General features: G+C 39.8%; 2 protein-coding genes across 2 annotated transcripts in view; one reads left to right on the forward strand and one right to left on the reverse strand.

Annotated features, from left to right (window-relative positions):
- Nucleotides 1-15,277, reverse strand: LOC105937844. Its single transcript, XM_021324948.2, has 19 exons — nucleotides 15,187-15,277; nucleotides 15,052-15,104; nucleotides 14,912-14,972; nucleotides 12,989-13,143; nucleotides 12,849-12,913; nucleotides 12,644-12,737; nucleotides 11,216-11,479; nucleotides 10,712-11,005; nucleotides 9,129-9,380; nucleotides 8,693-9,007; nucleotides 8,489-8,607; nucleotides 7,314-7,533; nucleotides 7,072-7,224; nucleotides 5,329-5,519; nucleotides 4,070-4,221; nucleotides 3,719-3,976; nucleotides 1,946-2,099; nucleotides 345-474; nucleotides 1-146 (listed from the first exon to the last, which is right to left on the reverse strand). Coding segments are annotated over exons 1-19 (3,057 nt in total). The 5' UTR covers nucleotides 15,189-15,277; the 3' UTR covers nucleotides 1-21.
- LOC105937833 (cAMP-regulated D2 protein) overlaps nucleotides 14,767-27,249 on the forward strand; it is a 21,593-nt gene continuing 9,110 nt past the window's right edge. The window contains exons 1-7 of the mRNA XM_036133693.1: nucleotides 14,767-14,881; nucleotides 16,876-18,386; nucleotides 19,585-19,786; nucleotides 20,649-20,782; nucleotides 21,930-22,057; nucleotides 22,247-22,365; nucleotides 27,008-27,148. Of these exons, the coding sequence (XP_035989586.1) occupies nucleotides 17,928-18,386; nucleotides 19,585-19,786; nucleotides 20,649-20,782; nucleotides 21,930-22,057; nucleotides 22,247-22,365; nucleotides 27,008-27,148 (1,183 nt within the window). The 5' untranslated portion in view covers nucleotides 14,767-14,881; nucleotides 16,876-17,927. The remainder of the gene's footprint in view (nucleotides 14,882-16,875; nucleotides 18,387-19,584; nucleotides 19,787-20,648; nucleotides 20,783-21,929; nucleotides 22,058-22,246; nucleotides 22,366-27,007; nucleotides 27,149-27,249) is intronic.

Raw genomic sequence — 27,249 nt, forward strand, 5'->3', positions numbered from 1 at the left:
TCAGAGGTGGTTTCAAACTGTTTATTGCAGCCGTAGCTTCTCATAGTACACCATTACTGCTTTGATTGCACTTAGTGAGAGCACAGAGATTCCTAAAAAGCTTATTGATGCAGCAACGATGACAACCATGCTTATGTGCTCTGCCCCTGAAAGAGATACAAGTGTTGTTTTACCTAGGATACATGCAAGGATGTTTGCAGAGATTAGAAACATTAGAATCAAGACTAATTCAATTTGTGAATTTAAATAAAAACAGCTATTTAAACAGGTGCACTTGCTGCACTTCGTCTCATAATTCATTAATCTGATTCTGAACCAAGTGTGTCTGAACTGATGAAACTCACCATCAGATGGATTGATGGACTTCACCCCCATGTTGACCGTCAGCGGCCCAGCAGACACAACAGCAGCTTGTTTCTCCTGTCTGTCCGTCTGGCCTGCTGACCTTTTTAGACGCTCCTGGCTGGCACAGTTCTGCATTAAAAAAAAAAAAAAAAAGTCAAATGTTTGTTCCCATTTTTAGAGCAATGGACCTTCCATCTTTGTTACACAGATTAATTTTTTTAGAAGCCAACTTTAAAACCACCTTGGATGAAAAGGTTTGATTTGGATACAAGTTGTCCACAAAAAAGTCAGTTTGATTTCTTAAAGATCTGATACTTTAACATGTCTGGATGGGAAGAAAGCTATGGTTTGCATATAGCTATAAGCTAGTTACACATATGAAGGAACCAAGGTTTTCAAGAATTATGGTTTCAAAGCTGCTAAAATGTTTTATCATACTGTTCCTACGGTTTGAAATTGTCTTCATGGTGCTAAAAAAAAAAAAAAAGTTTCTTTGACAAGAGGTTTTTCCAGCCATAGGCAGCAGAGAGTAATGCAACACTGACCCTCCCCTACCTGCTGCCTTGCACTGCAGGTGTTTTTTTTGTATTGGTTACAAGAAAGACTAATTTGGCTGGTAATATTTACAGCTGCGTGAAAGAAGTAGTCATACCTCGGAAACTAAACGAGTACCATCTTTTCAAGCTTTACTGATCAGCTGATCTGACAAATTAACTAGCTATTATCAGCTGTGTTTTGGTTCTGGTGACAGAATTTCAATGTTCCTAGTCAGAGGTCAATCCAGGGTCTAGATAGAATTATCAATTTATTTATCTAACGAAGAACATTGCTGAATAAAACATGTTATTTAAAGTTCTGATGGGTTGCACAATATTAAACCAGTGGGGCACACAGAACTGTTCATCTTCTAATTGTAACCATTATCCTGTTTAAAATCAGAGTGAAGAGAAACGGGTGATCAGCTTGTACTGCTAGTAGTAGTTAGCATGTCACTAAACTGGTTTTGCAACTTGCAGTCAGAATGTGCTATACTCTGGTGCACCAAAACACAAATCTAAACTTCAACTTCCAAGAAAGTCAAACTAAAACAATTACCAATAATGTTTACTGGCAGCAGTAGAAATAATTGTCCCTTCTCTTTCAAAGAAATTAAAACCTGTTGGACATTTGTTTAAAATTTTTCTCAATACTGATATTTTTACTTAAATACTGAGAAGCTCATACCGTTCCATGCCTGTTGGCAAGTAAAACGTGCAAATACATATTACTGGCTTAAAATCTCTTGTAAACCATAAACTTACTATATTATTATAGACTGAGTTTTACCCTCAACTATAACAGGCCTGTCGACTCTAGAGGTCCTACCGTTTACACCTAAGGATACCTAAGGATCACCTTGGTGATCTTCACGTGTCAGATCACCAAGGTGTTAATACAAGCGTAAACAAAACCCAGGATCAAACTGGATTAGGACACAACCTATAGTTCATAGGACAGGGGGTGCCATAAGGACAACAGATTATAAAAACCACATTAAAATCCATGTTTGCTGGATTTGATGCTGTTGTGTGTTGGACCAAAATTAACTACACAGTTGTACCTTAGAGCAGTCCTCCTTTTGGCCACATACGTTGGTCCGGCAGTGGAAGTACAGTGGTAAGCCTTTGGGCATGTGGAACATCTGGATGGAAAATCTGCTTCTCTGTGCCAGGCCGTTAACAGAGAGCCACTGGAAGGTGTTGTCAGTGGGGCAGCTGAAGAAAAACAGGAACAATCTCCTTAAAATCTACAGTAACTAAAACCATTACATACACTATAAGGCTACCACCCTAAAATAAAGAGTACAGCCCCTTGCAAAATAATTTGTACAAATTTTACTTTTTCACATTGCAAACAAACTGACGTATTTTGTTGCATATTGTTTATGTGATGGACAAACAAAAAGTACAGCATTAATGAAATGAAGGCTGATGATGTAATATACATATATACTTTTACAAGTGTGCCTTTAAATATTGAGGTCACTTCACTCTGATAACCCTAAAACTCTGGTGCATCCAACTGGCCCACCTATGTATAACGTCACCCGAGTTATGCACAGAGCTGCTAGATTTACAAAGAGTTGTTGGAGAACATTAGCAAACAGACAGAATTGCTGTAGACCAAGAAACAGACAGGTCAGGGAAAAATTTAAGGGGGGGGTTAGCTTCTAAAACATCCAAAGTTTTGGACATCTCACAAAGCACTGTTCAGTCCATCTGAAGAAAGAACAAGGACCTGCAGGCCTTCAAGTTAAAGATCTCTTATCTAAAGTTACAGGCTGGGGCAGGAGAACATTAATCAGTAAGCGTTGTGAGAAGAAAGCCATTGTTAGAAGGAAGGCATAAAAACTCAAGTTTGCCTAAAGCCATCAAGGGGTCATGATGAACTTGCTAAAGTAGCTCCTTTAGTCAGATGAGATCAACGCTGAACTTAAGTTAGTGGGAAGGTGGATAGAAGCAATATAAGGCAATCCTGTAAGGAATTCCTTTGAAGGCTGCAAAAGAGAAGATATTGGAAGAGTTAAACCCCTGCACGACAACTGCAAACAGATCTAGGGCTACAATTAAAAGGTTAAGATCAAAACATTTAAGGGTAAGAATGGCCCATCAAAGTCCAGACTTTAAAAAGTGAACCTCTACAGGTTTTCCTTCAGATCTGATTTCATTGACAGTCATATTCAATAAATGAGATTGAATAGTTAATTTCAGAAACTCAATTCACTGAGGGAAAAACAGACTGATGTTTTACCATTTCCACTAATATATTTTTTTCCAACTCCAGCTAACATTTAAGATAATACTATTGCATTATACCAATAAAACATCACCTTTTCATCCAGAAATGGGGGCTTAATGAAAGTGTATGATATAAGCCTAACAGTCGTTTTTGTCCAAAAGGTACGTTTAATCTGAATGTGACTGTTCATCCTGTGGGTGAAAGATCTGAGTGGCCCAAAAGGACTCCATTAGCAAAAGACTAGCAGGTGTAGTTGCAGGTGAAGATGGTTCTACCAAGTATCGACTCAGATGTTCCTTCTGAGATTTTCATTAGTTAAAGTAACCTTTTGCCTCACAAATATGCAGTACTTTGCGTTGGTCCATCCAAAGTCATATGGTGCATGAATAGAAATACTCAGCCATAATATGACCATTGATCTTGTTACAGTATTGTGTTAGAACATCTGACTGACAACTTGTAGGGCCAAAACAGCTGGACTATAGCAAGACCTTGTGAGATATTCACAAGCCCAGTACAGCTCATGCTCTGCATGGGCTAAATCTGGATTTACCACTGATCCTTTTTAGATTTCCCAAAGAGAAAGAAATGCTACCCGTCTTTGAGAAAAACTGCCTGGACTGCATCCTGTGGGTTGCTGCTCTCAGTGGCCCAACAGGACTCCACCTGCAGCAGCACATCCGAGGCAAAAGTACGGTTGGCCTGCAGGGCCACCTGGAAGAATAAGGTGTCCTCATTTCCCAGCTCAATGGCATCAGTGTAAGCATGGCTGTAAGACTCCTCTTTGAACAAATGCATAATCAGTCCTAGCTGTACTGATGAGTTGAACTCCACCAAGGAAAGTGAGGACAGCCTGAAAACAAACAAACAGCACATTCAAACAAGAGCTCAAATTTAGCAATATCTTGAAGTAAAAAGCTCTGGAAACAGGAAACCTGTGCCTCACCATTCCATTTCAGCAACAACTTGAGCATTTCGGACATAATGTCGAGGGTAGATGCACTTCCAGACAACTTTGAGATCCCGCCGGCTGATTGTGTGCTCTTTAGTCAGACTAATGCTCAGAGAGTTCTGGAGCACGATGTGGGTTTTGTTCACCTGGAACATACACATATTTACTTACAAACTAAAGAAAAATTACATTTGATAAATTTCCAATTTGGATGTAGTCAATTTGAAAACATTCTGTGTCCAGTATTTGCATCTCGGTTTATAATTAAAAAAAAAAATGTCATGAGAAACTAGGATTTCCAGAATAGAAGCCACAGATGTTACAATACCACCAACATATTTGACTGCAGGGCTGCACAGTGGGTAGCACTGTTGCCTTGCAGCAAGAAGGTTCTGTGTCCAACCCTGGGTCCTTCTGCATGCATGTTCTCCCTGTGCATGCATGGGTTCTCTCCGGGTACTCCGGCTTCCTCCCACAGTCCAAAAACATGACTGTTAGGTTAATTGGCTTCTCTAAATTGTCCTTAGGTGTGAGTGTGAATGGTTGTTTGTCCTGTCTGTCTCTGTGTTGCCCTGCGACAGACTGGCGACCTGTCCAGTGTGTCTGCAGTGGTTGTGGGTTCTTTTGTGAGCCCTGGATAAGTTGCCAATTAACCACTGGAGTAATTTTAGTAGGCCAACCCCTCTGCCACCCATCAATTCATGGTCCTAATACCTTAGAGATGACCTTGTATCTGGCAGTTTCTAAATTTCTTTAAATCTGAGACCGTTGCGTTGATTCGAGAGATCTTTTAAACCACTATGCTATGATATTTGTTTCTAAAGTTGGGCAGTGATAGAGACTGGTTGTACTATCCAAAAAAGCTTTTTTAACTTAATTGATGACTCATGAGGGTTAATTACTTTTTTCACATAGGACCAGGATAGTTAGGGTGGTATTTTCCATTAAATACACAAAACTGATAATAAACTGCTTTTTATATTTCCTCAAGTTTTATCTTTGATAAACTTTTTTTGATCTTTTTGATGCAAATGTGAAAGCAGTAAGAAGGGAAAGGGTTTTACACCAATGTACATAAAAACAAGCTATAATGGAATCTGAAAGCTGTCTTTTTCTTGGCTTGTCCCTGATCAAATAATTCAAAGGAAAAAGGCTCTTTCAACCAGTACACAATCATTCTATTGGGAAAGTATAACTGAGGCTTATATAAAGCATATCTATTTTTTCTTTTTACTCTGATGGCTATCCCTTACCTTTTTCTCTAGTCCACACTTTGGTGGATTTCGTGCGGTCTGGAAGTAGTACAGGACCCCAGTCTCATTCACAGGGCACCGGCCATCATTCAGTTTCACTTCAGTCTTTCCCCCAAAAAGAGAAGTCAGGTAAGGCTTCGCTATTCCACCTGTCATCACCTTGTCCAGACATTGGCTGAAAAGTCCTTTATCTGTTTTAAGACAAGATGTAACGTTGTTGCAGTAGCTTTACACGAGTCGCTTGAATTCAGAGCAAGGTTCAACAAGAACACAACAGTCACATTGTGGATTGAAATGTGTGGCCAAGTAAAATGCCTTGAATCATGATGGTAATGCAGCGTCATTCAAAACCCCTGCTGATCAGAGCTCTAAATTGTACAGTCTGTAATATGGTCAGCAGAGGAGATCCTGCAGTGCATTGACACAATAGCATTGTATATTATAGCAGCATGGACTGTAAAGCACAGAAGAGTGAAATTTACATTAGGAGTATGGAACTTCAAGCTAAAATAAAGCCGTGTCTCTGGAACATCACAATCTGCACAACACTGTACACATGTGTAGGGTGCCAGTTTAAATGTGATGTGTGCACCAGAGATACCTCAGACAGTTTAGTTCAGGAATCTTCTAAAACATTGGCACACAAGTTCAAATCTGACAAAAGGTAAAAGGATGGATAGCATTCACCTTGGATTCTGGTTCTAGTTTGCCTGACAAACTTTTTCCACATTTATCATGTACAGCCAAAGAAAAGAAGGTGCACTCATTATTTTAGGACATTTCAAAACATAATTATCTGGATGGTGAAATTATTCAACTCTAAATTTAGTCTAGTCGTATATTAAACACAAAGCCAAATTGGAAAAGCTGTATGAAGTAATAAATCCACCACTTGACTAGCTTTTAGAATCACCTTGAGCAAGTTCTTGTGTTTAATCTCACAGTCTCATTGTGAAGGAATTCTGGCCACCTTTTTCTATGCAACATTCATTTGTTATTGGCAAGCATGTCCCAGTTTCAAACATACTTCAGCTTCAGGACAGAGCCTCAGATTTAAGGCCTGATACTTTGACTTGACCATGAATTCCTCTATATAACAATCATGAATCCAAATAATCAAACTACCAACAGGCAAACACAGATGTGTGTTTTGGGCTTACATATTTTGTTTGGTCCTATGTGTTAGACGGAGCCATAGAGAAGACTGGCAGCTAGAAAGGCTTCCCACCTGTGAATAATCTTCATTGCATAACCATGGACTTAAACTTTTATGTAAACATTGGTCTTATTAACCTTCCCATATTGATGGAAGGCAACAATTGCTTCTTTAAGTATATTGCTAAGTTATTGTAATCCTGGCATCATGTTAACACACAACTATATGCTCCAGAGCAACAAAGTGCCAAAAATCCTATGTCTTTTTTTACCAAGACTTTAAACTATCAGATACAATTTATTAGCTTCCATGAGTTGAACAACTGTATGTGAACCCTCTGTTGAAATATCAATTGGGAGCTGGACACATTATTTCATATTATTAATAAAATTAAAGTTGAACTTGAAGTGAGAGAGCAAGGTGAAAGTTATGCGTTTGTGTTTTCTGAATGACAGAAGGAAAGAAAGCAAGACTGGTATTTATTTACAATTTATAGTTGGTTTTGATTTTTATAATTCAACCTGAAGATTACTTCAGGACTACAACTGGTATGCTTTAAGAAAAACATTAACGGTACTGTTTTGTACCTTTGCAGACTGGATGTGAAGCTGCAGGGAGATCTATGAAAGAGCTGACATCATAGTAACCGCCCTTGCAAATGCAAGAGTAGGAGTCCAGCATGTTGATGCACAGAGAATTAGGGGGACATACAGGTTGCTTGGAAGCACACAACTTTGGACCTAAAAATACAAGGAAAACACCAAAAAATAAATGGCATGACTGAACATATTATGCATGACACCAATGCAAGCTGTTTCACATGACTTACCATCCCAGTAAATTATCCCATTCTCAATGCTGATGTCAGACACATTAAGAGAGCTAATGTAACTGAGCTGATCATCAACTGGTAAGGCAATGTTTTCTTGAGAGTTGGAGGCATCAAAAGAGCTAAACACAATGACTGCCCTTCCTTGTACATCTGCAGGTTCCAAAACATCCAGCTCAATCCGGGCTGGTTGATCAAAGTCCTTTAAAAGTTGATCCAGCTAAGAGACACAGGAAATTGAGTAACCATTTTTGCTTAATGGTTTATTGTACTTTTATACATACGACTTCAGTAAATGGATGCCTTATAAAATAGAGTTCCTTCCAAAAATATTCATAACCTTTGAACTTCCCCACATTTTGGAAAATTAAAAAAACAAAATCACAAACTTCAGTGTGTTTCTTTGGGATGTTATGTGATAGACCAAAATAGTAGGGTATTATAAAGTGGAAGGAAAATAATGTTTTCAAAGCTTTTAACATGTTTTAAGGCTGATTAGCAATCTTTGACTTAGAACTTTTTAATTTTAAGCTATATCCCATTTTGATTCTCATCCGACCAAATCACCTTGTTTAACATGTTCTAAAGGTGCCATGACAACAAATTTCACTTTCCTTCGGTTTTGGGGGTATAATATGATCTTGTGTGCACTGATGAGGCTGTGGGAATGTCTATGGTGTGTATCATAGAACCTGCTCGGTGGGAGGGGGGGTCAGTTTTGTTGCTTTTCTCACAAACGGTCAGATCAGAAAACAGGTTGTCTTTCTACACAAGTTGTCTCTATTCAATTGATATTCTCCAATCAGAGCATATAATCAAGCAAGTATGGTTGAATACAGACGGATGCAGCACTTTTGAAATTTCGTTTGTAAAAAGATTTTAAAAAGCATATATTTTCCATCCACTTTATAGTGGTGTGCTACTTTGTGTTGATCAAATGAAATACATTTAAGTTTGACTTTATGGAGTGAAAACATGAAAGTTCAATAGTTATGACTGACTTTAGAAACCAAGACCCTAAAGCCATCCATAGGTCTAATAATGATGAAAACATGCAAATCTTTCACGAGACATCCTGTTAAAAAAAAAAAAGAAAAGCATAAAATAACTGTAGCAAGTTTAGATTCTAAAAGCTTTTAAGACAAAATATATTCTCAGAAATTAATTTGTCTTACCTTAGCTTTTACAATCTGATCCATTTTGCCGCTAGTTTCTGACGAGTCATCCTGTAGATCTGGCAGAGGCCAGAGCACAACCATTCTGAGACCAATGTCATTGAAATCAGAGTGTAGCTCTGTAAAAGCCCCAGTGTAAGATGAAGTTAGTCTTTTTGAAACACAAAAACAGCCCTGAAGGTGTTAATGACACCCTAGACTGACCTTTGGTCTGAGGGGATTCGTGGGATCTCACATCAATCTCAAAAGTTAGATTGCCTCCTTTAAAACCCAAACGAGATGGTTCAGACACCCACTGGCCTTCACATTCCTCCCACACATCCAGGACATAGGATTTTCCCGCCTCCAGCCATGGAAGAGGCAGCTCAGTGTTGGGGACACTGCTGCTCTTGATGATGGAGCCGTTCTTCAGGGAGAGCTCGTATATGTAGGCCACAGCCTGCTGATTAGTGAGGCTGGGAGTCCACAGAGCCGTGGAGTCACTGGAGCGGTACCTGAGCTCAGACACACCACGAGGACCTGAATACACACATTTACCATTTTCAACGAGCAGGAACAAGAAAAGGAAAAGGTTAGCATCACTGCCTGGATACAGAGGGGGTAAGAACAGTTTAATGTTGGATGTTCAGGTTTGAGTTACCAGTGTGAGCTGTAACCGTCTTGGCACTCATGAGCACGTCGTCGCCACACACCGCTGCCACCTTGGCTTGGTACTTTTGGCATGGCAGCAGTCCCGCTACAGTGTGTGTAGTCAAGAGTGTGGTGCTCTGCAGCACCTCCTCATGGTAAACTCTAAACATAGAGATAGAAGAGGTGTTCTGTACCTCCCAGCTCAGAGTGTAATTGTTGGGCCCAACTGAAGTCTGACGCAAAGAGTAAATGTTGGAGAAGTCTGGGAAGGAGACAGCACACAGTTTAGGGTTTCTGACATCAGCAGCAGGATAAGCTCAGAAAACTTGCAGCATTTCCCTACAAGGCAAGGGTTTTTAGACAGTTGTAGTTTTGTGTGCACGTGCAGGCACAGTTGAGGGTTTTGTACTCACTTTTCCTCGATTATGTATGCCTATCCTCCTCAGTTTAAATTGAAAAGAATAAATTTAGTGTTGGGTTATAAAACAGTATCTTCATTTGTCAAAACATTGCATTAAGAACAGTTTAATCCATAATATGAAGATGGACATATCAAGATATAGCCATTCAGCCAATAGGGACATGGTGAGGACTTGCAGAGATCTAGAGCTTACACAGGAAATAACTTGACAGGACAACATGCCAACTAGTTTATATGGAAGAGTGGCAAGAGAAACCTAAAAGAAGTTACTTTTGAAGTTTGTAACTATCCATGTAGGGGACACAGCAAACATTCAGGGAAGATTTTAAAACTTTGGCCCCACACAAAGCTCTCTGTGGGGCAGGAAACTAACAGAGTATCACTAAACACAAAATCCCCAAAATGAAGCATGGTACTGGTAATTATGATGCTATGGGGAGACTTTTCTTAGGCAGAGACATGGAAACCTGTCAGGTGATGGGAAGATTGATGAAGGTAAATGCAGGGCTATCCTGGATGATGATGTGCAATGGACTAAAAGACATGAGATTAGGGTAAAGGCTTAATTTGCAGGAGGAAAACAAACAGTTCAAGAGTTATAATGCTAGGGTTTAGATCAAAGAATATTTGAGGGGAACAGGGAATGGGGTGGTGGTGCCCATCTCCAGCAGTCATTGGTCGAGAGGCGGGGTACAGCACGGACAGGTTGCACAGGTTCATCACAGACTTGCAATTTGTTTTTGGAAACCAAATCATTTTCTTCCCAGTTTTACTGTGAGGATTATATCGTGTTGGTATGTTGGACAAAAATCCCCATAAAGTACATTGCAGTTGGAGAATGTAAAGTTAATCCAAGGTAGTATAAGTATTTCTTAAATAACAGCATGTGTTGCCTTTAATTTACAGGAGTGACGATTCTGTCAGCAGAGTGGTTCAGCATTCAAACTGAATCAGAAACTGGGATCCAAATTACTTTCATTTCCTTCAAAATTGCAGGCATCATCATCATAATAATAGTAATAATAATAATAATAATAATAATAATAAATTTAATTTATACTGCACTTTCTATCAAAAGATCTCCAAGTGCTACAGAAAAAAAAGCTGATTTTAAAGTGAGGTAAGATCAGACAGACTGTTGATGTAGCTGATCAGCTATGTGCAGGACGTACCAGAGTTTCCATCATTCAGGACCATTCTACTGTAGCGGGACTCCAGCCCTGACTGGCAAACCGTCTGCAGCCCAACCTTGAGCCTGACACAGGGCTGCAGGTCAGACATGGTGAAGGTAAAGCTGTCATCGGTCAGCCATAGCGCCACCTCCTCTGTGACATGGTCTGTACCATTAAGGTAGAAGATTGTGAGGAGGAAGCAGGAGTACTTCAGATTTTCAGGACAGTCCCATGCCATAGATATGCTGCTGCTGTTCGATGATGTCACTTCAAAATGCTTTGGAACATCTGGGTCTAGATGGGGAAATAATAAAAAGGAAATTCTTCAATGTATCTAATAATTGTTTAAATCATTGGTAGGCAGAATTAAAACTGTTCTAGATACTACCACCATGTGATTTTAAAACAAATAAAAATATTTTAGACGAGATACCATTAAAAGTATATAGTAATCTAACACTCTAAATACTGTTATCATCGACAATAAGGTCTATATGTTCATACCTGAAATAGTAGAGAGGCATGTGAAGGAGTGAGAGTTTGCAATTTCCACACAGACCATGTAGTGACTGCATGGGTCCAAGGCAGTGAAGCGGTAGTGGTCTAGGGTGGTGGTGTCCTCAGTGAAAGAGTTGTACGATCCCATTTCAACATGGTAAAGGGTCACCATGTGAGCATGGACGTCTTCTGGATTGTTCACCAGCCAGGACACCAGCAACATGGAGGGACTTCTGGACTCCAGCTTGATGGGGAAACGCAGCGTATGACCTCAGAGGAGAGAAAAAAACCTTAATTCAATTGCTCAGGCAGACAGAGACATTAGGTTATGGATAACCTCCCTCTCCCAAGTAAACCTCAGTATAATCATGTTAAACTGACTTATTGTTTTAAAATCACGATGGGCAGATTTAAATGCAGCATCTCCATTACAAAAACAAGACAGAACCTTTGATCTTTAAAACCTCATTAAGTTCAAAGCTAGTGCATGGAATATGTTACCCGTTGTGTCCTTTAGGAAGTATTTCTATCCCTTGAGCTTTTCACAATGTTGTTACAACCAAACCTCAGTGTGTTTTGAGAGGGGATTATATGCTCAATTGTAAGAAAGAAAAAAAAAAGTATACATCGTTTTGTTTACAAACAATGAGTAAAGTATTTCGTAACCACACATTTCTATACTACTACCACCGCCACATGTGATTGTGGGAATTAGTGAAGAGTTAGTTGTACTGCAAACAGATGACACTTCTTGAGAATAAATTTCAAGAATGAAATAGTTGTCTTGGTGACAGAATGTCCCACCTGAGCTGTGAATCTTTGCATCTCACCCAAAATAAAAAAATAGTCTTTTGGCTGCTTCTCTTACTATTGTTTTCCTTGCCCAACTATGTCTTGGTTTTTTGTTTTGCTATATATATATATATATATAAAAAAAAAAAAAAATCTGGAGGAATGCTTTTAATACCCAACTCTACTTCATCTCTCTCCAGAGCTTTCTGCCCGACCTGTCTGCTATGTTCCTTAGCCTTCATGCTGCGGTTTGTTCACCAATACTAACTAGAAGTATCAGATTAAAGAGGGACTGAATATGAATGCAAGCAACACATTTAGACAGTTATAAAACAAAGGGAAAAAAACAAACATCTAGTATATATTCCCCTATACTTCATGAAGCTGTAGTACTTTGTTTTTTTACAGAAAATAGCAATACACTGACAGACGCTGCTGTAAAATTAGAAAATGGGGGAAAAAAATTGGGCTCATTAATATTTTTGCAAGGTACTGCATAAACGTAAGGAGTTTTAGTTTCAGAGGTGCCATTTGCAGCTTTATTAAATTAAGCATAACAAATCCAAGAATAAGCAATTTAGGAAAACCAAAATACTCTTCAATAAAAAAAAAAAAAATAAATAAATAAATAAATCTTCATACCAACAGCGAGGAAGAAGTTCTCATCCTGGTGGAGGAACATGGTGCCACTTTCACATGCAAATACCTCAGCTGAATTAAACAACTCCAGGAGGCCCTGAGGTACAAAAAGGTAATTAAACTATGTAGGGAATGGAAACAGCATGTGCAATCTTAACATAACTATTTATCATTGAACAAAATAAGCTTTAACGCATGTTGGCAATACCTTTGTGGTATTTGTTGCCTGCTCTAACGGTTTGTTTCTACCTGTGATTTTGATCACCTTCGTACCTTAGAGGGAGATATGAAAGATTTTTACAGGGTACAAATAGTTGATAAAACACACTTCGGCCTTTTGGTCCTTACGTGGGCTGATTGTCAAGGTCCATCTCTGAGTAAAGCCACCATACTGCAGTGCAACCTTGTTTTCTACAACCGGAGACACAGTCACAGAGGTAACTCTCCCCACTTGTCCAATAGAGTTCAAGGACGTGCCGTTGAGCCACAAGTTTCCATTTAGCCTGAAATAATAATTAAAAAAAATAAACTTTATATTGCACCTTCCAACAAAGCCTAGCATTGACAAAAGTGCTTTACAAGATAAAAAGAATAAAAACCACTTCCAAAATTACTCTATATGGAATAATATAATTCAGAGCTTTCACACCAACAACAACATTTTTGCTTGCTGTTTATATTCATATTCATAGAGTTTAAGCCTGGAAAAAGGTTTTAAATTTCCAGGTCATTCCAGTCTTACACTTTGCTTGCAAAGTCTCATTCCCTTAATGAGACTTTTACTGTTTAGTAATTCCAGGTCGGTTTAGGGGTTGGGTTTCTGCAATGTTATAAGCATGTCAAAAGCTCATTTTCAGGACCAATGTCTGCTCAAAATGGTGATCTGCACCAAGTAATCTACTTTCAGCAATTTTCACCAGTTATTGCACCGTAAACTGCAGAAAATACGAGCAGAGTTGCTCTGTCTGACTTTACTACCGTCGGCTCCTATGGCGGAGAGATATTTCAGCTGGATACAAACTGTCTAGTGCAGGCGCTGTTTCGTCACTTATTTTAGAGCCCAAATAAGTGATTTCACTTTCAGAAACGTGCCCAATAAAACCGTAAATTATGAAATTGACAAGCGCCTTTAGAAAAAAAAAACAAGCCCAAAGTCGCACGAAATAAACAGTCTGTGCAACAGTGAGCGCAGGTCTATTTTGCTACAGTTCGCTCTTGAAACTACGGAAAGCGCCGAGGGCAAAAGAAACAGTCCGGAGAGCACGGCGGGGGAAAAAAAAACATTAGGGAACGGTGTGTGTGTTTTGACGGCGACAAAAAAAAACAAACAAACAAACAAAAAAAAAAAACAATATGCCGGGCGTTGTGGTCTAACAAAGTTAACGCGTTAATTACGCGTTAAACCTGACTGCCCTAATTTATATACATTTTTAAAAATCCAAAAAATTACTCATTCAGATAAGGGGTGTCTTTGTGTGTCAGTTGCTAAACTGACACACAAAGTCAGTTTAGCAAATATGAGAAAGAGAGGTAGCAAATATGAGAAAGCCATCTGTGGAGTGACAATCACATTCCCTTTATCTAAATTTAGACTGCACACACTTTAATTACATAACAGAATGGATTAAATGTTTTAAAATGTGTTTAAAACACAAAACAGTTTGCCTTTAAATCACCAATGGAACCGTGTAAAACATTTGTCAGCAAATATGAGGGTTTGATTACTGTAATGCCGATAAAGACGATTACAGAAAATTGTATCATTTTTTGTTGGATTTTTTTTTATCACACACACACACACACACACACACACACACACACACACACACACACACACACACACACACACACCATAATAATAATAATAATCATAATCATAATAATAAAACTGATCCAGCTTTTATTAGGATTTGAGTCAAATTCTACCAGGGCTGTGAATAATTTTATACAATATGTAGAGTATTGTATAAAAGCTGTAGAACATACCATCAAAAATGTGTGCAACTGTCGAGACGGACAAAAACGCAGTTGTTTTAGAAATAAACAAATGTATTTCTTCATTTAGTGGATTCCTTTGTCGTTTCTTGATGACGTCATTTTCTAGTTTAAGTTAAAGAAAACGAAAACTCGTGACCAAATATCGCATCAGAGCACGAGAGCCATTGTCCGACAGTGAGTGTTACCCCCGCGTGCATGAACGTTTTAGCCATCGGGAGTTTTGCTACAGCGCGAACAACTATGGTGAGTGAGGTTTTTCAGACATCTGGTTACCCATTTAAAGCGTCCTTCTTGCCCAGCCAGCATATTGAGAAGGACATGTCGAAGCATCTTCCTGGATATAAATAAATAGAAACATTAACCAAATCACCGAGTTAATAGTTACAAAAATAACACTAGGCTTTTATACTTACCAAACGAATGAGGCACCAGTATAAAAAAGACAAAGGAGAATTCAAGCGAGTTCCTGAAAATGTTAAAAGGTGCACATACATATTGAGTAAAAGATATGTGTTATTTAATCACGCTGTAGATAGGAATTATCTTACATTATTTCTTCTTCCAGTAAAGTACGTTGTCTTTACCGAACGAAAAAGCAGCCAGGGACTGATGGACCGTTAATAAGAGGCAGGTGTGCAGATATGTGCCTCACCTGCTCAGGTCTCATGACGTCATAAAAAGCATTGGGGTGTGCGGGGGGGGTAATCATTTAATTAGGATCAAACTGGTAATTTGTATGTTTCGCTGTAAACATTTAGTTTTCTTTGAGAGCTTTTTTATGATAGGTTATTAGAAAGACAGAATTCAGGTTTCCATTTTTTCATCTCGTGACCTAGAAGAGGGTGCCGTTCATGGCTCCAAAACAGAGACACAGGTTCGAATCCCGGGTGCGACAGGAAGGCAGTCCTTCACCTTCACCCGCAGCAAGATATAAAAGCTCAGCCAAGTCTGTGTACAAGTTGTAAAGACTGTCCTGGCGTACTGAACTGAACAGAATCATGTTGCATAGTGCAACGCTCATAGACAACATATTCACAAATAATGTAGAAACTATAAATGTAAGTGGTCTATTGACATGTGACATAAGCGACCAGTTGCCTGTCTTCTCAGTGTATGACTATAACTGTAATTAATAAGAAACACTCCAATTTTCTGTATTCAAATGAGTAAGAACTAAAGAAGCAATAGAACCCCACAATAATGACTTAAAAAGCAGGACTGGTACACTGTCTATAGTGACAATAATGTGGACTGTGCTTTCAATATATTTCTAGATATTTTCAGTTCAATATGTGACAAAAACTGTCCGAGACGCCAAGTCAGTAAAAACTGCACTGCTGATAAATGTCCATGGTTAATAATTAGTTTACAAAATGCTTAGAAAAAGAAAAATGCACCATGAAGACAGTTTATCAGATTAAGAACTGAACATGGATTTAAATTGTATAAAAACAAATTAACTAATATAATTAGAACTAGCAAGAAATTATATTACATCAACTTATATTAAATAATAATAAAATAATATCAAGGGAGTTTGGGGAATTCCTAATACCATTATTAAAAGTAATGCAAAGAGTAGTCCATATCCAGATTATTTTACTGATATGAACAGTGACACTTATAATATGAATAATATAGTTAATAGTTTTAATCATTTTTGTAAATGGGGGACCTGACTTGGCAACAAGAATTCTTAAAGGTGGTAACAAAGAGCAGGAGGCATTCGTAAAACTAAACTCAAGCACAATGTTTCTCTCTTGAGTTATTGAAGCAGAAATAATAGATATTGTTAATAAATGTAAAAATAAAACTTCAACTAATTGTTGTGACATAGATGACATTAGTCAAAAGACTGATAAATAGCATTTCAAAACCCTGGACTTATATATGGAATTTATAATTTCAACCTGGGTCATTTCCGAACAAAATTAAAACTACAAAAGTAATACCACTATACAAAAATGGACACAAACACGTCTTCAAAAGCTACAGACCGGTCTCTACTCCCTCCGTTTTCTAAAATTAAATTTTAATAAACAATCAATCAGCTGACAATCCTCCTGTGACACACAGGAATCCCTGTTGTCTGGTCTTGCTGTATGTTTCATTGCTCACTCAGAAATATTCATACCCCCCTTGAGCTTTTCCACATTACAACTTTTTTGCACCCAGTGCACAGAGTAATAGTCTATTTCCTGAGACTTAAAAGCCTTTTCTTTATCTTCTTAAAACAGCTCAAGCTCTGCCAGACTGGATGGAATGGAAAGTGCCCGTGAACATCAATTTTCAAGTCTTGCCACAAATGTTTAAAAGGATCTAGATCTGGACTTGGACTAGGCCATCCTTACACAAGAATATGCTTTGATCTAAAGCACTGCATAGTAGATGTATGTTCCAGGTGGTTGTCCTGCTGTGCGTTTGGAGTGACTTTAACCTTCACCGCAAGTGTCTGCCTCAGTCCCTTGGTCTTCATGAGGATGTTTGTTCACTAATGGTCTCTAACAAACGTCTGAAGCCTTCACAGAACAGTTTCATTTATAAACAGGCTGACTATAATCACTAATTAGGTGGCCAAAGAAGGCAATTGGTTACAAAGGATTTAGTTTGGCCTATTAGAGGGAAAAAAAATATTATTTTTTTTATAATAATTTCAATAATAAAAAAATATTATTTTCAACTGCTTACAATTGATTTATTGCTATAAACAAAATAGAACACAGCGTGTCATTCTAACAACACATATTTTCTCAGTTTTCTGTTGTGGTGCAGGTGACCAATAGGTGGCACTGTATATTTTACTGCAATTTCACTTTAAACTACATAAAGGGACCCCCCCCCCCCAAAAAAAAAAAACCAACAAAAAAAAAAACAAGATATCTCTTGTTGAAACAAGAGATATCTTATTAATCCATCTGTTTAGACAGAGCAGGGTTTTAAAATAAATATAAAAACCCTGTATTAGTTCTTCCACAGGTCCAAATTCTTCCCTTTACCTTGGATGCATGACTGTGATTAGCCTGTATTAAGCAAAGGAAAGGCCAGCAGTCTTCTATTAGTCGTCCTGGATCCATTTGTTCAGTTTTAATTCAGGACTCAGCGGTCAGACAGGGCACCTTTTGTCTGATAAAGTCGGACACATAACCAGGAGAATTACAGGAGAATTAAAGTCATGCACAGCCTGTGAAGAGCTGGGGGATTGTCTCTGGCTCGTCTGCTTCACAATTCAACCCACATCATGATCCAAGCAGCGAGCTGTTGAAAGCTATAAGAAGCTCTGTGGTACGCTATGGAGAGCTGGCAGTGTGTGCTGCTGCTGACTGCAATAACTTTAAGGCCTTGCTCTGCAGACGGGAGGAAAACTGATGATGGCAATGACCCCGTCAGCTTCCTGAGAAATATTTACAGCGGGCTGCTGGTGAGAGCTGAGCCGTTCCTCAGGGACTCTGAGCTTAAAGAGCTGAGGCGCCCACTGGACCTTGCAGTCATACGGCAAACTAAGGACAAACAGCTCAGTCAGGCTGATGGACCAGTGGTGTTTACCAAAAACGGACGGATCAAGGGGGTTACCGTGGAGAAGGCCCATATATTCTACGGGGTACCCTATGCAGACCCTCCTGTTGGTGCCTATCGCTGGAAGCCCCCTAGACCTGTGAGCCCTTGGTCTGGGGTTTATGACGCCTCATTCCCTCGGGCAGCATGTATGCAGGTCTGCAGTGGATCCACCTCGGCCGAGTGTCCGAAGAAGGTAAGAAACTCCAAATGTTTTCATCTATTTGCCTGCTGCGGGTGTATTTCTTCAAGGTATAGTTTTTAAATGTGATGGCAACAGTTAAAAAGAAAAGAAAAAAAAAAGCAGCCGTAAAAGACGAGCCGGATTAGCATGTAAGGTAAAGATTGCCTGGTTTTCTAAACATTTTCCAAATAAAAATCTGGAAAGTGTGGCGCACATTTGTTTTCAGCCCTCTTTACCGCCCCTACACGAGTAAACGTGAGACGTCCATCAACAGGCTTGCAGTTGTAAAACGTAATGTTTGTAACGTTTACCCTACATTTATGAAACTGTAAGGAGAAAGGAAAAGACAAGAATGGGGTAAAAAGAGGCAAGAACACATGGAAGTATAGAAGGAAGGACACAAGATAGAAATGGAAATGTGAAAGAAAAAAAAAAGGAGAGGAGGGAGACGGAAGAAGGAATGACAGTACCAAATAAAGGAGATGAGACTTAAGGAAGAAAAGGACAGAAAGAAGGGAGGAAGGACACAATGATCTAAGGCGAAAAGGAAGAAATGATGGGGACACAAAGAAGATAGAACAGAAGAAAGGACAACATTCAGACAGGACGAAGAAGAGTCTATAAATATTTATCTCTACTCTTTTTTTCCTTTCCCTGACTGTGCAGGAACCCTGTTAGTAAAACCAAAATCACATCACATGCACCACTGTGTGTTGGTGTGTCCCCTAAAATCCCAATAACCTACGTTGCAGACTGGGTTGTAACATGGCAGGGGGAATACTTTAGCAAGCCACTGGAAAGTTGCAGTCAGCCATCGTCGACATGAATGTCAGGGTAATTATGAGGCCGTTAATGATTTATTGAAACAGCTCATTATCCTGGGTGGATCATACAAATTACTAACTATTTATATACAGCATCTAAGTCTTTATACATGCAGACAATTTTTAAGAAGAATTAGCTCCCCTGGTTTGAATTTATGTGAATTTGAATTGAACTAAATTGTGTTTAGTTGGATTTGAGATATTTCTTTTGTAAAAGAACGCATGGATGACGCCCCCTGTAAAGTGGTGCATTGTTCTGGAATTGAACTGGATGCTTGACCTCTGTTTGTTTTTCTCCATATTCTGCCATATAGATTGCAGTAGTGCAGTAGTTTGCGAGTATACCAAGAGCTAAACGGCCTGCATCCCTCTGCATCCCAAAACAGGTCAGCGAGGACTGCCTCTACCTCAACATCTTCGTCCCTCTCAGCCTCAACTTCACCTCCCCTCTGTTGCGCCCCCTGCCTGTCATGGTGTGGATCCATGGGGGCGATTTTATTGCCGGCTCCGCCTCCAAGCCCATGTATGATGGACGCTTCATCAGTAACTTTACCCACACTGTTGTTGTGAACCTGGAGTACCGTTTGGGTGAGAAAGATTTACTTTAAATATTACAGCTAGCTGTGTTAGCAGCAGGGAATGGGAATCCTCCCGGCACACTGAGTATGCCGAGATACAGATAGAAGAAAGTTTAGCAGCAGATGTTTCTACAGAAGCCTTGTGGAATCACTTTGTCTGCATAATAATCTTTAAATTTATCTGAGTGTGTCTGTGTGCAGCAGAACGCTATAGGGATGCACCGATAGGAACATCTGGGCTGATATCAATATCCGATATTAACATTGCTGTTATGGCCAATAAACAATATTTACCAATATGTGTGTGTGTGTGTGTGTGTGTGTGTGTGTGTGTGTGTGTGTGTGTGTGTGTGTGTGTAGACACACGTTTAGGTTTCTTGGATGATCACATTTTGCATGATTTTGTACCGACTGAAAACTATTCTAACTGAATGTGGGTTATATTCTTACACACTGCTTTTCACATGTCTTCTTTCAGCAATGGAAAAATTACCACACTGCAGACTTTGCATCTCTGCTTCATTTAAAAATCCCACAATCCTGGCTGCAATGCATTATAGTCACCATCACATGGCCAAAAAAAAAAAAAAGCACATGACCAACCCCGTCCTGAAACACAGACACAAAGGGCAACGAGATGGAAATAAACATCGGTTGTTAATATCAGCCCAGTTTTACTTATCGGGCCGAGACAGATGCGTTTAAAAAATCCCTAGAACGCTGAATAAATCAGTGTCTAATTACATTAAATGGCCATCCAGCAGGCTGGAAACCGTGGCATTTGAATGTTGATGTGGAATTCACAGGAAATGAATGTCTTGCATACATTGATTAAGTCTTGCTGATCATGTGAACTGATCTGTGGTGGAAAGGGGCGTTTGGATTCCTCGTTTCGGGCAAAGATCCTTTGTCCACTGCTACGGGGAACTATGGGATCCTGGACCAGCAGGCAGCTCTCTTCTGGGTGCAGCAGAACATTGCAACATTTGGGGGTGACCCCAGCAAGGCAAGCAAGAATGCTCAAACACACACAACACTGATGCGGTACCATCATGTCACCATTGTAAAACTTTCCATCATAAAAAAGCCTTATAATTTGCCTAATACTTAGTACATTATAATGTGTTTTTCTGACATTTTGGTGCATGTCTCAAATGAAAAGTCACAAATAAGACCAGACATTTGTAACAGTATGTAATTTTAAGCAATTTCTTTGCTTAACTAAATAAACAATGATGAAAAGTAAAAGTCAGGTCAGTGTGACCTCCTGCATAAAAGCTGGATTTTTGGCTTTGGAGTGCAGAGGTGTCTGTTAGCACAATGCCAACATGGAAAGACACCAGCAATGTGATGAGCTATGCTACAAGTTTGAGAGATGTTTGGCCATAATGCACAGCAGCATGTTTAGTGAAAACCAATCACAGCATATAGAGTCACATGGAAAAAAAAATCAGATTTTGAAAGAAGCTTCTCCTTTACTTTGTATGACCTGACAGAAACACTGACTTCCCTGTGCAGCTAAAGAGTTTATGTCTAGGTAAATTTGGGACCAGGGAAAGTTTCAGGTGCAGCTTGTCTTGTTTTGGAGCAGACATATATTAGGAAGTCTTCTTTTTTTTCCATCTGGTTAGAACAGATCTGATCAGATGGGTGGATGCTGAGGGCATTGTAACGTTTATTGTGTTCTGTTTTTACTGGGTTTTTTTATTTTTTTTGGAGATTTTTCGCGGCTCTAGTGGCTTGCTTTTTATTACAGTAGGCTGACAGGAAGAGGGGGAGAGACATGCGGCAAAGGACCGCGGGTCGGAGTCGAACCTGGGTCGACCGCGTCGAGGACTAAGGCCTCCATACATGGGTCACACGACCCGCTGCGCCACCAGCGCGCCCAAAACAACTTCTTATTCTGTTTTAAAGTGTTTAGTCAGTGAGAATCAGCAATCCCCTTCTTGTTAATTAAGAGGACGAGATTTTTTTTTGCGGTTGTGAGTTGTTTCAAAGTAACTGTTCACATATGTATGGCTAATTAGATACTCTGCTAAAACTAGCTTACAATGAGTATCTGTGAATAAGGTGAAGGGAACCGAAGACTTTTTTTTTCCCCACACCATTTCTGATTTGCGATTCTTATTATATTGTCTCTTTTTTGTGGTCAGGTAACAATATTTGGAGAGAGTGCAGGTGCTCAGTCGGTGGGTCTTCACTTGTTGATCCAAAGCAGCAAACCTCTGTTCAAACAAGCTGTCCTGCAGAGCCTGCCTTTCTCCATCCCACTCAAGAGCAGGTAGGAAACTGAGGACTTGGGACGGCTGGACTAGCAGATACCCGTGCACTGAAAACAGAATCTAAGGTCTTCATGCGTAATCAAAGGACTGCACAGCCTCCTACCTACCCAGCCATCTCTTCGTCTTCGGCACGCCTCCAGACAACTTCAAGCTGCACTCTAATTTTGTTCTCCCCGTCTCTTTCCCAGACACGATGCCCTGAGGCTGGGAAAGGACTTTGCTAAAGAAACCAACTGCTCTGTGAGCGACTTCATCTGCCTGTTGTCTCTCACTCCGCAGGCCGTCCTGGCAGCACAGATGAAAACAAGTAGGGCGCCGCAAATCCCGAATTTAGCGCTGCCCACACACTTACATAAGACAGCAGGACGCGGTGTGTTTATCTGGGACAGATGATGTAAAGCTTTTATTTATCTTGAGTTAGAGGAAGTTAAAATTGTTCATATTGAACTTTTGTCCTAAAGGAGTTATTCGATGGGTTTTACTGCCTCCCAGCAGAAAATGAATGTCATCCATCTGTGGTGGACAGGTTTATCGATCAGTATCTCTAAATCTGTGATTTTGCTCTGAGAGGGAATTTTCATTCCCTTCGTTTGAAGTTTATATTTAAAGTACCGCTATAGAATTGTTTTTTTTTTATATTTAATTATCCAGTTAAAGTTGTTAAGGGTAGAGTTCTGAGAACCTGATATTCTAGCCCATCAACAGATTTACGTTTAAAAAGTTTATTGAGTAGTGGCTGATGAAGCAGGCAAGCAGAACCAGTCTGACCAGGGGTTGCAGGGAGTGACAGGACAAACCAGTGATTCAATTAAATTTTATTTATATAGCGCCAGTTCACAACACATGTCATCTCAAGGTACTTTACAGTCAAGTAAAGTCAAATTCAATCAAATCCTCCAAGCAGATTGGTCAAAAAATGTCCTATCTCAGGAAACCCAGCAAATTGCATCAAGTCTCTCCAAGCAGCATTCACTCCTCCTTAAAGAGCGTAGAGCCACAGGGACAGTCATCTGCATTGTCGATGGTTTTGCAGCAATCCCTCATACTGAGCATGCAAAAAGTGACAGTGGAGAGGAGGAGGAACACCTGCAGCAGAACCAGGCTTAGTGTGAACGCTCATCTGCCTTCGACCGACTGGGTGATGAAGGGTAGTGGCTGACCAGAACAGGCGATGTGGACCGAGGAACCACCAGAATGGGCAAAGCAAGCAGCTGGAACTCACAGGGAAACAGGCAGACACTTGCAGCATTTGATAGTGAGGACTGAAAACACCAACAAAGCAGCGTCCAGCTGGCTGAGCACACAGGAACTGGTAGAGGCAGAGCACATCACACAAGACAAGATGATCTGGCAGTGAGTGGATGACTGAGGCAGGTATAAGTAGGCAGGGGAACAGGTGAGCAGAGTAGACTCTAAAAGATTGCAACAGTTGGAGCTGATCAGGTACAGAGTGGTGGCTGAGCTGATTGGAGGATGAGTAGTGGCTCAGGGGAGTGCAGCAGACTCCAGAAAAGTCTACAAACAAAATCCTAAATCATGACAGTGTTTTTTTCCCCATATCAACTCTTATCTGATCAGGCAAATTCTTAATGGGATCTTACAAACATAAACTGCTTGCTGGCTGTTGAGGTCAAAAGTGGCTTTTATTACATGGTAATACATGTTAAATTTCTTTTTATTCTGCTTATTTGTAAATCCAGAAAGTTTTGAAATAGTTCATGTAGGGCTGGGCAAGTTAACGCGTTAATTTCGCGTTAACTCATTAGACTATTAACAGCGATATTTTCTTTAACGCGCATTAACGCATGTTGCTCACATGCTTTTATTTTGTGAAGGTCTGTTGCTGCGGTGTAGGGGTTTGAATCAGAACAGTAGGTGGCGATAATGCGCCAATAACCTCGCTGTCAGCCAAACCTCGGATTCAAGCAGGAAGAAGAAAGGTGCTGGCCGGAAAAAAACAAAGCCGACATGCGGAAGGCGGTGTTTCCCGCAGGAATTTGCTTAGGCGAGGCGGTGAGTTGGCGGCCGGAACAAGTTTTGTGCGGAGCGGAGTGGGGGTCTGCATCGACGCCGTCGGTGAAGTCGCTTCTCGTTTCATAGTATCCATGTGTTTTTGCCTGTTTTTTCCTGCCATTCACTATATGCACGCGAGAAAGCAACAACAAAAAACGCGTTTCAACGTCAAATAAACGCAAGCAACGCAAGCATATCGAGTTAGCAAGCATTTCAGTTTAAAGTTCTTCCAGCATGGAATATGACAGAAATAAGTTAGTTGTAACCACTGCCAAGTTAAACTTTGGTATTGAACATAAAATGGTAATGCTGCTCCCTGCTGTTACCTCAGAAATTGCCTGTTTTTGGTAGATTTTTTCCTCATAAAGAGAATTCCCTGTCAGTGGCAATACGCTTTAATTTATTATTATTGCTATTTTTTGTTTTACATGTTTAAGTTGAGCTTTACACTAAATATGTGTTACTGATAAGTGCTACAAATGTTACAACACTTTTGTTCATATGGCAGCAGAACATTAAAATAAAAGTGCTCTTTACACTACTTTTGAATTCATTCTTGGAGTTTGTAAATACAATGCGATTAATCGCGATTAATCAGGCAAATTATGCGATTAATCGCGATTAAATATTTTAATCGTTGCCCAGCCCTAAGTTCATGATTAGCTGGGTATTTACTGGGGTAAAGTCTAATTGTTACTATTGTTAGTTCAGTGATGTGAATACAATATGAGATCTGAGGAGGATGGATTAATATTAAGCATCAGCCAAGACATTGCTATTATAGGCAAAGTGCTAAGTTGGGTTATTTGTGGAGCCTCAAAGGATTTTTAGATGGCTTAAAAAAAAACATCTTTAAAATAACCAGGCGGTGAAAACCCGGCTCACCAGGGAGTTAACTCTCAAAACCCCGTCTGATTAGCTGGTCACTCCTTTGTGACTCAGTGAGCCCAGAAGAGAATCGTTTTCCATCACTTGCTCCATCTCTAGAGTCTCTCCTTTATGAATGATTTTGACCTAGCTCAACCCAAACACCGGAACCACTCAGCCATTAAACGACTTGTGCCATACAGTCTGCCTTACTCAGACAAAACTCTGGCGGCTGTTGTGCCAAGATTCCCAGAATCAGTGAAATGTGTTTTAGAACACCTGCCTGCTGAGATCACCCTGGTTTCAGGAGTTGTGGAACAGCTCGACTCAGACCAAACTGAGGTGCTATTTCTTACTGCAGCAGAGGTCTCCTGCTGGAGCCGGGATGATTGCAGGTGCTTCTGAAGACTGAAAACATTTCCTCTGAATGTCCTTGTAAAGCTAGAGATTAAAATCAAGGCTGAGCCAGAAGAAACCTTCCCTTTAGGCTTCAAAGTATCGTCTATATTTCTGGTAATTCTTGGGTTTGAAATAGTTTGGTTTTTATTATTTAGTTTAAACTCCTTTAATCAACATGTAGCTTAATCAGTTTGTCATTTCATATTTGTTAGTATTTTAAGGTTAATTAATTAGTAGTAAATAAGTATTAAGTTGATTATTGATTTTAGTAATCAGCTTTGAAATTTAATTGTAATAATAACCTTTGATTGATTCTGAGTAAACATCCTGATAAATATTACTTCCTGGAGATGAAACAGTAAAACCAGAGTTTCCTTTTTTCACCTCAGGAATATTGCCAAAATTAGAAACATTCTCTCCAGGAGCGATGCTAAAAAACTAGTCCATGCATTTGTTACTTCAAGGCTGGACTATTGTAATTCTTTACCATCAGGAAGTCCACGAAATGCAGTTCAAAGTCTTCAGCTGATCCAAAATGCTGCAGCAAGAGTTCTGATGAAAATCAACAAGAGGGATCATATTTCTCCAATTTCAGCTTCCCTTCATTGGCTTCCTGTTAAATCAAGAATAGAATTTAAAATTCTTCTTCTAACGTATAAAGCCCTTAATAATCAAGCTCCATCATATATCAGAGCTCTGATTACCCCGTATGTTCCTAACAGAGCACTTCGCTCTCAGACTGCAGGTCTGCTGGTGGTTCCTAGAGTCTCTAAAAGTAGAATGGGAGGCAGATCCTTTAGCTATCAGGCTCCTCTCCTGTGGAACCAACTCCCAGTTTTGGTCCGTGAGGCAGACACCCCGTCTACTTTTAAGACTAATCTTAAAACTTTCCTTTTTGACAAAGCTTATAACTAGAGTGGATTATTTTGCCCTGACCTACCTATAGGGATATGCTTCTATGGGCTTAGGCTACTGGAGGACATCAGGATCTATTTTTCTCACTCTATAGAGTTCTACTGTTCTTCAATTATGCATTGCTTGTCATCATTTCTGCTTATAACTTTTTGCTCTCTCTCTCTTTTTTCTTCATCTGGTCTGGCGTTCTGTTATCTGAGACATCATCCAGAGAAGACAGCTATTATCATCTAATATAGAACAGATTACAGATCAATGTTTGCTTCTGTGCTTTTTTGTCTGTCTTGTTGTGTCTCTGCTCTGTCTTCTGTAACCCCCAGTCGGTCGAGGCAGATGACCGTTCATACTGAGCCTGGTTCTACTGGAGGTTTTTCCTTCCCGCTAATGGGTGGTTTTTATTTCCACTGTCGCTTCATGCTTGCTCAGTATGAGGGATTGCTGCAAAGCCATGGACAATGCAGACGACTCTCCCTGTGGCTCTACGCTTCTCCAGGAGTGAATGCTGCTTGTCGGGACTTTAAAGCAATCAACTGGTTCCCTTATATAGGAAATTTTTGACCAATCTGTATAATATGATTGATTTTGACTTTGTAAAGTGCCTCAAGATGACATGTTTCATGAATTGGCGCTATATAAATAAAGTTAAATTGAATTTAATTAAAACGGTTATGAACTTGATGTGCCTTTTACCAAGTTCCCTCTGTTGTTGTGAAAAGCAAGCTGCCAGATCACTATGATATTCTTTTTAATCGCAGGTTCTAAGATCGTGAACCCGTTCAGGTTCCTGGAGGTTTTTGAGACATGGGGCCCACACATTGATGGGGAGCTCATTAAAGAGCAGGCTATCACCGCCTTTCAGAAGGGCGACTGGCAAAAAGAGAAGGCATTGCTGCTGGGTAAGAGACAGCCCAGACACATAAACAACGACAAATTCAAATGTTTTTGTTTCCTCATTCTGGATCAGATCCAGTGCCACAGGTCCCCATCAAAACCCAGA

Source organism: Fundulus heteroclitus, unplaced genomic scaffold (genome assembly GCF_011125445.2).
Source record: "Fundulus heteroclitus isolate FHET01 unplaced genomic scaffold, MU-UCD_Fhet_4.1 scaffold_66, whole genome shotgun sequence".
NCBI classification, from domain to species: Eukaryota; Metazoa; Chordata; class Actinopteri; order Cyprinodontiformes; family Fundulidae; genus Fundulus; species Fundulus heteroclitus.

Coding starts and splice junctions, on each gene's coding strand:
- LOC105937844 (XM_021324948.2), bottom strand. Junction 12,738..12,848: donor AGGCAACAAATACCACAAAG/GTATTGCCAACA, acceptor TTTGTACCTCAG/GGCCTCCTGGAGTTGTTTAA. Junction 11,480..12,643: donor GAACTTCTTCCTCGCTGTTG/GTATGAAGATTT, acceptor CTCTCCTCTGAG/GTCATACGCTGCGTTTCCCC.